This window comes from Asterias amurensis, chromosome 17, assembly GCF_032118995.1.
Source record: "Asterias amurensis chromosome 17, ASM3211899v1".
Taxonomy (NCBI): Eukaryota; Metazoa; Echinodermata; class Asteroidea; order Forcipulatida; family Asteriidae; genus Asterias; species Asterias amurensis.
Window position 1 is genome coordinate 7680997 of NC_092664.1, and position 9870 is coordinate 7690866.

Here is a 9870-nt window from a genome sequence, read left to right on the forward strand (position 1 = left end):
TATGACTATTAAAAAGAAACACTACATGGGCTTTCTAAATGTGCTAAACAACCTTTTAAAATGTAACAACTGTACAATATTTAGTTTACAATAATACTGCAAGTACTGCACTTAAAATCTAAAGTTATACCAGGTGTTTAAAAAACAGCCGTTGAAAGTCTGTCCACAAACAAAATTATGGATAAACACGTCATCTAACGTCAAGTGATTAACATCATTAGAGTATTATTTTATGGCGCTGCTTAGCACAAAATTATGCGCCTTGTATAATGTACTATCGGGATAGTAGGCATAAGATAAGAATTTGTATTTGCAGTGGCATCAATTTGGGCCCAGTTTGTTTTAGATCCAATAGCTTATGCTGTTCATGCAAACCTCACTTGACCGTACACATAACTCTTTAACCAAAACTTTCAAATCCTACTTAAATAATACAAAAATATATTTTTAAGATGGAAAAACTCTACCATCACCATGTTTTAGATTCAACCGTCTCTATTTGTCGATAACGTTTGCGTAGATTAGACACAGGATCCTTGTAGAGTACGGGATCAAGACGTAACTGCGATCGAATCAAGGGCATATATCCAAACGTCTTCACAAAAACATTCATGCAGTTCTCCTGTTGGGTGAATTGCTGGATCAGATCCTGATTCTTGGCGCCGTTTACCATCACATCCTTGTAGCGTTTCTTCTGGGTGACCTTGATCGGTGGGAGATGAGTCACGTGGGCGACCAGAAAGTTCATGAGCAAGTGTTCACAGTTACTGACCGAGTCCACATGGTCCAGCAAGGATGTGGATATGAAATTGGTGTAAAGGTAGTTGTAGTACCTGTGAAGGATAGGAAAATAGCAAGAAAGTAATACGAGTATTGGTATTTTATTGAAGGTATTGTTCAGGATTGGTAGAGCTGACAGAATAGTCGTAAACTATGTTCATGTTTTGTGTAACTAATTGTATGCATGAAATAGAAAACCTGTGATAGTTTAGGGTAGCTTGCAAACAGAGGCATCAATTCAAAGAGTAATTTATCTTGTCTCATTCTTCTTTGAACTTGTGACAGGTCTCCGTGCAGTTTAGGGTGACCATGTAAATACATTTTTAATTTGAAGGACAGGATAAAATAATTGCACTTGTAATGCACCCAAGGTCATACCAGCACTTGAATAGGCAATCACTGGTTTCAGGTTTCAGGTTTCAGGTTTATTTCCATACCATTAGGCGGTACAATACATAGGAAAACTATATTTAATAATAGTATGCGGAGGTCGCAGACAAGGAGCCTATACAAGGTCTGGCCTCTTCAAAAAGAATACGTGTAAATAAATAGTTACAATCATGAATTGGTGCAAAACTAAGTTGAGCCCGGTTGAAATAAAACAATACATACCTATGGTAGAACGCTGCACCAGTAAGCACTATTGAATACTCATTAACCCATCTGGATGTGTAGCCCCATGCTGATTGAGTCTCATCCCAGTAGTGAGATCTCGCTGGGTAACCCACGATGCGCTCCGGGAACTCACGCCAAACGCAGAAAGCAAAATCAACCTTCATAAGAACGAACAATAACAAGTAGGATTTAAAACTTCAAATAGTACTCCCCCAAAAATTTCAAAGGCGTGGGTTCGAATCCCACCCGAGTAATATGCCTGTGAGATTTTTTCACAAGACTCAGGAAAGTACCGAGTATACAGTGCTAACACACATAGGTGTATGGGTAAAAACCAAAATTAATATTCTTTATCCCCGATGCAAACTTAACATCTATTAAATTAAAAAGGCTTTTGAGAAAGCCTCAGTTGGATCGAAACATCGGGCTACTAACAATTTACTGCTTCTGTTACATCAGCTTTTAACGTGTGTTGTGTTGTCCTGCTCAGGTTGAAGCGTCTGGCCTTAACTGATGTTTTTGCATTTATACCATAGGTAAATAGTTTCTGTATTGAGTTCTGGTGCTTTCGGGAAAGGACTGGTGGTAGTGCATCATAGCCCAGTTCACTAGCTGTCAATATGCTGCCAATCAAACCAGGAACACTTTGGCGAAACCCTTCTCTTTCGGATAAGTTTACTGGGCTCATTACGCGCATTACACAACACATGAGACCATTGTGTTCGTGCTTAAAGGATACAAGACTCAAAGCTGGGAGTTGAACCCACAGAAATATCAGATCATGAGTCCGGTGCACTTCACCTATCGGCCACAACACACAAGGGAAAATGTACACTGCAACAAGAGTCACATTGTAATGTGAGTAACAACAGAATTGACCTAAGCATATGGATATGAAAGAAAGCACATGTCTAGATAAACTTACCTCATCTGTGGAAAGTATAGTGTCACTATCCAGACTAAGAATTGCATCCGTCTCTATGGCAGCAAGAGGAGCGAATCTGCTACTGGTTGTCTGTAATGGGAAAAAAAAAAACCCAGCTCAAGTTAAAATATTAGTTTTGCGATTCACTCAAGCATTCAGGCCTCGGGCTTTTGCTGTGGTGCCCTTTGCAAAGTTCCAATACAAGTTTAGATTTTCCTTAAAGAAGTGCCCCTTACCAGAGGGAATTTGCTGTGCCCCTTCAAGACAACGTTCAAGACCTGAGTGTTTCTATCCGGTTTTCTTGGCATTAACTGGTACCCATTTGTACTCCTGAGTGGAGAGAAGCAATTATAATGTAGTGCCTTGCTCAAGGACACAAGCCTCATGAATGACCATGATAGGATTCAAACCCGTATTCAAAATTACAGGCTTGAGTTTACCGCCCTAGAGCGCTCGGCCATGGCACCCCAAGAAAGCTAAAGAGGTTGGCAATTATTACAAAGGTTGGCACCTGTTACAATTGTTTCACTGAAACATTTATCTTTACTTTGTAAATGTTAAATGTACCACAAAAAAAGAACACATACCTTTGCGTCACCCTCTATAACTGTAAGAGGTATACTGACTGTTGGCCACTTAGATTTAGGTGGTAGAGGGCGGTCGACGTTCCACAATATTATTACCTAAAAAGGAGAAGTCAACACGTGTTTATGAAGTTATTGTAATTACATGTATATGGTCTCAAATTTTAACACCCCCAACCCCACAATAATAATTTTTGGTGAGTTGATTAATTATCGAAACATTTCCATTGTAGGGGCCACGTGTGGTGGGACAAATGTGCACGGAGCTAACTGTACTGTGTAGATGTATTCACCACATGATTATATATTGAAGGCCAGCATAATTTACCTACTATTCACAACAGCGGTTGAATATATTGAATGGTCAAACAGTAGGAGGGTTGACTATGTATGGTGTAGAGGTATTCACAACATGATTTCATATTAAAGGCTGGCATAGTTCAATCATTCCTAACCACAGTGGAAGATATTGAATGGTCACACAGTAGGGGGGTTGACTACTGTGTGGAAGCAATCACCACATGATATCATATTGAAGGTTAGAATAATTCATCTATCAATCAAAACCATAGTGAATGGTATTCAATGGTCAGACAGTGGGAGGGTTAACTGTGTATGTTGTTGAATCATTCGCCATATTTATCAATAAATGAAAAAACCAACAGTGGACAACATTGATTGGTCATACAGTAGGAGGGTTAAGTTACAAGAAAGGTAACGGTGCATAAACAAACCTGTGATGCATACGACGACTTGGCTACATTCTTGATAAGCTTCATGATGGGTGCTGACTGGGATAGAATAGGAGATGACATATGAATGACTGCTGTGAACTGCTGGCAGACCTCCTCTCCGAATGCATTTGTGAAGAACGGAAACGCTGCATGAGACGCTGCGTATTGAGGGAAGATCGTCAGGGCACCAGGAGGATGGTTCCACATCAACTTCGATCGAGGCTTCTGGACTCGATCTTGTATAATCTGTAATAGATGTTAGATTTAATAAATGTTAAATTTGCATTAGGGAGAAGGAATATTAGTTTTGGTTTTACCCTTACACATCTGTTTGTTAGCACCGTTTACTCGGTACTTTCCCGAGTTATGTGAGAAAACCACAGGCATAGACCTACATCTATTACTCGGTTTTAGACAAGAATAGGATTTTACAACTAATTCAGAATCTGAATCTAATTCAGTATAGTAGAAATTATTCACAGGAATGGAATTTCTTTTTTCTCCTTTAAAAAGCAAATTCCAAGGAGCTCTTTTCTGTGACCAGTTTCAGGATAGCTTCCTACTTAACAGACTCTCTAATTATTGTCGAGGTGCAGGGAGATCAAGGAATAACACGAGATTTTTATAGTGACACAGTTGTTCAGTTTCTAGCCAAGCAAAGTTTAAAATCCCACAATATTTACCTGAAGAGTTGTGGTAACAATTTTGTCAACTGATGAGAAATAAGCCTCCCACAGGAACTGCGTCTGCTGACGTAGAAGCAAAATCCGCTCGTCGTTGATGGATCTTAATATGGATGGTATCTGGAAGTAAAAACAAACAGAAAAATTTACTTATCCAGGGTGATACTGTGTAAGGGGTAATCTGAAGTTTTTAATGGACCGATCCGGCCTGTCAATCAAACTCTGCGCGTTCACCCATTTTGACCAATCACAGCAATGATTGTGGTCGGACAAACTCGGTCATGCGTGTGCGTATATTTGGCACGCACGGCAGAATCCTTCAGAATGTCATTGGGAGTGCTTGTACACGTGTCTTGCTCACGTGCGCGGTGGGCGGAGCTTAGTGGAAAGCCGGAACGATCCATTCAAGCTCTAGATAAGAGTAGGACTTTTGTAAATTGGGCTCAGGTTGTGGTTGGTTAGGGATTAGCTCAAAAACTTACCTGCAATAACAGCCTCTCGTCCCCTTCAATTGACGCCTTTTTCCAGTCAATTACTTCAGAGAACGGCAGTTCCCAACCATTACTCAGTATGACAGGAATACAAGCAGCTTGTAACGATTCTAAGAACCGAAAGGATCCTAGACGGCGCCCTCTAGGGACCAGGCAGAACGTAGAGTTGTGCAGCAGGATCTGATAGTCATGTCTGTGGTACAATTACAAATAATACGAAATAAATGAAATTGTAATATTCTACTGGAGCCTTTCAAGGTCACCTAGGCAATGATGAGGGGCATGGAGTCAGTTGTCTCTGTTGCCTCTGTGAAGCATCAGGGCCTAATTTCATGGCTCTGCTTACCGCCAAATTCTGCGATTACGATCACGATTCCCCGCTTACATGCACGCGCCAAATTCATGCGCTAGCCTTGTAAGCCTAGAATGCCTAGTAACGGGGAGAACGCACGCGCTGAAGCCCAAATTCGCCGCTAACCCGTGAAATACGCTTGCCGTAAGCACGGAATTCCCTGCTTCCGTAAGCGCCGATTCTGTGCTTACGGAAAGCAAAGCCATGAAATTGGGCCCAGGTGTGGTACTTGTGTAAAGGAGGGTTGCACAGGTGCAAATAAACAAACTGCGAGACACACAAACTTACTTTTCATATTCAGCATTGTCGTGGTCGCATCTAACATCCTTAAGTTTGTACCAATCTTTGCCGTGTCTGCAGGTAGTCAACAGTATAATATCATAGCCATTGTTAATGTGGTACAGAGCGTTCCTCGTATCGGAACCAATCCCGCTCAAGTACCTCTTCCCTTTGAAGGCTAGGAGGTACTTCCGTATCACTGGGAAGTTGTTGGCTTGAAGGTCACCTCTTGCACCTCCTTTTTGAGGGTGGGACTTCCCAAAGAGCGGAAGAGAAATATCGAAACCTGGACGGAAAAGCTGCTTAGTAAAGCTGGCTTTGGCTAAGATTGCTTGCTCGATGTCAAAGCCGAGTTCTTCAGAATAGTCTGGCCAAGTACCGGAGTATAGATTGAATATGATGTGGTTCCGACCTCCATTCCAGTAGGGTAGCTTCCGGAATTTACTTTGCGCATCAATGACAAATTCATGACTTAGAACATCTCTGTCCAACATGTCGATCGAAGGGACTAACAAACACGCTTCTGCAGCGTTGGGAGTGTAAAACCGCGAGTTTCGGATTGATGATAGGATGCGTGAGTAGCTCTCACTTATTTTCCCATGAATCGGATAAACGTAAACTTTGAAGTCTTTCCTACAATTAGTTTCGTCGAAGCATGTGTCCATGCGACATTTTCTATTCTTGTAGAGGTTTTTCCGCGATTCCCGCCTCTGTTTTGGTGAGGTGTGTAAATCAAACCCGAATTCATCGTTGGACTCACTTCCGGTCCACGTGGCGTAATTACGCAACTGATCGTACTGCGATTTCCGGTTCTCGCTGACGTTTTGACCGGACTGTTTACTGTGAAATAATGCTTTGTATAACAAAAACATCACAATGACACTCAGGAAAGAGAAGGTGTATCTCGTTTTGGCTTGCATGGTGTACTTGTCACTTTCCTGATTCCACTACTGGTTGAATAGCGAGGTACTAGCCAAGATTTTGAACAACACAAAGAGCAGGACACAAGTTGTGAAAATATCCTGTGACTAAGAAATAGCTGACTTAAAACGCTTGCTTTAGTGTCTGTCCTCAAATGGCATTTAAAACAGGGTATCCATATTCACAAGTCAATACTGTATGTTGGTCGAATGCACTCAGAAACCTCTTTTTAACGTAACAGTGAGATGGTTGAAACTTGTTCAATCCTTGAGTTCAGGATTCAGCTTGCGAGTCCCGGAAACTGCAAAGTTTCATTTGTTGACTTCTGTACTGATGAACATGAACTTCCTAAGACCTGCAGTACAAAATAAATAAGAAAACTTGTGAATAAATAATGAAAGGTCAACAGACCACCCTACATACAACCTGTCAAGTGTCAGTGTAAAAATGTTGTACCACACATATGAAAATGCTGTGTGGAAAAACATTGTATCACATCGCATACTTGAGATTTGTGTGTAAAAATCTGGGAAATGTTTTTTAATTAAGGGAGATATAGCATTTTTACAATTTTATTCAATTTACAATACATGTTTGAACTCATTTAAAAAGTTTAACAAGGAACCCGTCAAAGTATTGTTATTGAATTAGTGTTGGGATGAGGTTAATTTAAGAACATCTGAAGCAGGTTGAAAATTAGTTGCATAAATACGCTCTGGCGATCGACCCTCGCCAGCATTACAAATTTTTGTTTACCCTTTCCCTATGTTTTTGTTAAATAGGTAGTTTGTAGGCCCTAGTTGAAAATGAAAGCGACAGCAGGCACAAAGCTAGAAAGTAGAATAGAGGCAAAGACGAAGTTTTTGCAATATTTTGGGGGGCTAAGTATAACCAGTACTTGTCAGTAGTAGACTAGTAGGAGACAGGAGTAGAACTCATATTAAAAGTATTAATAACAAGTCAGTTTGTCCTGAAAAGAAACTAGTACTGTTAGCAAGTTAGCGTTGATGTATCCGGCAGGATGTTTTGATAGTTTTCCAAAGGAGATAGAAATGGTAGAAATAGCTATGCTGTAAAAGTCAGGGCACTCCAAAGTCAGAAAGTCAGAACGAAAAATATTTATTTTTATAATTAATTATATTTACCTGTTTGTGCCAAGATGACGGTATTTTCTTCACAACTCATCGTTGATAAAGGTACTTGATAGACATCAACAATAATTTACCTTTTTAATACAATTACAAGTAAAATTCTGACAGAAACAGATCAAATTGCCCATCAAAACAGACGAATTTTGTATGAAGTAGCACTGCACTCTGCAGTCATTCATTGCTGTGTACGCTTTATACATTACATAGGAAATGTACATGTATGATCTAGGGAACACCTGGTGTTACACTTGAGGTGGTGGGTACCAGTCTGAGCAATGGCTAGGCGCAACATCACCAACAGAGGGCTCACTCTCACTTTGTCGTCTTCGAACTTACTTGTAATTATTATTGTGTGTTTTTTAAATGAACTGTCCAAATCCTAACACAAGAAAGTGAACACTTTACACAGAAAGAATGAATGCGTTGATACATAATGCAGAGGAAAATATGTACAAGCTCGGAAGTGGAGGGGTTCGAGTATGGCCCCAGATGTTGTAGTTTTAAGTAGTGCATATGATTGGTAAATAACAACACAAATTTATGCTGTTTTGCCTCATCACACACATTTATAATTATATGCAAGTGTTATTTATTAGATTCACGTTTTTGCCAAAGAAATTGGAATGACAAAATTAAAAACCGGTAGAGACTACTGAATAGCACCTACTACTACTTAATACGAGCGGACTTGAGGAGAGAAGCGCCATCATTTTCCCTAGGAAACAATTTTTTCAGAAATGAAAAATTGAGTTACTAGTGTAACTTGGAACCTGTATTTTGCGTGTGTAACTGCACCTGTAAATACTTTCAAAAATTACCTTTATAACTCACAAATCGCCAAAACCCGATGAGAAACCATAATAAACCAATCGGGAAAAAAACACACAATGAAACCCATCCTTGCATGGGAAATTATTTATTTCCCATGGGACATTTCTGTTGACTTATGATTACGGGCTTATTTCCCATACGATTACATTGTACACAACCAATGGAGCTCGGTGAACCAAGATTATGGTCATATTCCTGAACCCATTGCTTTTGCGCCCAGCGTGCGTGTGTGGTGGCCCTGTAATGGCAAAATCAACCCATGGGAAATTTCATTTTGACCCAGGAATATGGGCTTATTTCCCATGCGGTTACACTGTCCACAACCAATGTAGCTGGGTGAACCGGGAATATTGTCATATTCCTGAACCCATTGTTGTTGTGCCCAGTGAGTGTGTGGGCCCCGTTTATGGCAAAATCAATGGAAAAAACCAATGGGGAAACCAATATTGGAAACTGCCGTTTGACCCAGGATTATGGGCTTATTTCCCAACTCGGTTACATTCTACACAATCAATGCAGCTGGGTGAACCTAGATTATAGTCATATTCCTGAATCCATTGCTTTTGTGCCCAGCGTGTGTGTGTGGTGGCCCTGTAATGGCAAAATCACCCGATGGGAAATTTCTGTTTGACCCAGGATATGGGCTTATTTCCCATACGGTTACTTGTACACAACCAATGGAGCTGGGTGAACCGGGAATATTGTAATATTCCTGAACCCGTTGCTTTTGTGTACTGTGTGTGTGTGTGTGGCCCTGTAATGGCAAAATCAATGGTAAATCAATGGTAAAGTGCTGTTTGGCCCAGGAATATGGACTTATTTACCATACGGTTACATTGTGCACAACCAATGGAGCTGGATGAACCCGGAATATTGTCATAGTCCTAAGAAACCCCAAAACCAGTGAGGGAAAAAACAATGGGAAATTTCCGTTTGAAACGGGATTATGGGTTTTTTCCCATTCGGTTACATTGTACACAACCAATGGAGCGAACCCGGAATATGGTCATAATATTCCTAAGAAACCCATCGTCAGAAAACCCATGAGAAAAAAAACAATGAGGAAAAAACCAATGGGAACTCACATGGGAAACTTTCCGTTTGGCCCGGGATTATGGTCTTATTTCCTATACGATTTTCATTGTACACATCCAATGGAGCTGAGTGATTCCGGAATATAGTCAAATTCCTGTACCCTACGCTTTAATTGGGGGCGCCCACCGTGAATTACGGACGTTTGGACCCGGAGTATGGCTATATTATTCTGGAACCCATTGCGTTGTGCCCAGTGCGTACGTAGGCCGAACGGTGTCGGTGTAGTTCCGAATTATAGCTATGTTCCCCTGCCGTAGCAGGACTCGTGGGTGTACATGTACAAAATAACTCCAGCCACTCCACTGCAGGAGGAAAGCCTCTTCACCAATTCTCCACTTCACTCTCTCCTGAGCTGTTTGTTGCCAAGCAACGCCTCTTTATGAACTAAAAGTTCATCTCTCCATCTTCAGTTTTGTATCCCTATTTTTC

At 40.8% G+C, this 9870-nt stretch overlaps 1 protein-coding gene across 1 annotated transcript; it reads right to left on the bottom strand.

The window, feature by feature from the left end:
* Positions 1-142: 142 nt before the first annotated feature.
* On the bottom strand, positions 143-7705 carry LOC139949667 (exostosin-1-like). Its single transcript, XM_071948128.1, has 9 exons — positions 7510-7705; positions 5453-6719; positions 4804-5005; positions 4322-4441; positions 3639-3884; positions 2908-3003; positions 2321-2410; positions 1393-1553; positions 143-833 (listed from the first exon to the last, which is right to left on the bottom strand). Exons 2-9 carry the CDS (start codon positions 6361-6363, stop codon positions 470-472), a joined length of 2190 nt encoding a protein of 729 aa, XP_071804229.1. The 5' UTR covers positions 6364-6719; positions 7510-7705; the 3' UTR covers positions 143-469.
* Between the last annotated feature and the right edge of the window lie 2165 nt (positions 7706-9870).

What these genes read in the sequence shown, in the direction of transcription:
- LOC139949667 (XM_071948128.1), bottom strand. Translation starts at nt 6,363, where the DNA reads ATGCAAGCCAAAACGAGATACACCTTCTCTTTCCTGAGTGTCATTGTG. An exon ending in GACAATGCTGAATATGAAAA is followed by an intron (nt 5,006 to 5,452) that starts GTAAGTTTGTGT and finishes ATTGTACCACAG; the next exon opens with ACATGACTATCAGATCCTGC. An exon ending in GGTGCAGCGTTCTACCATAG is followed by an intron (nt 834 to 1,392) that starts GTATGTATTGTT and finishes TATCCTTCACAG; the next exon opens with GTACTACAACTACCTTTACA.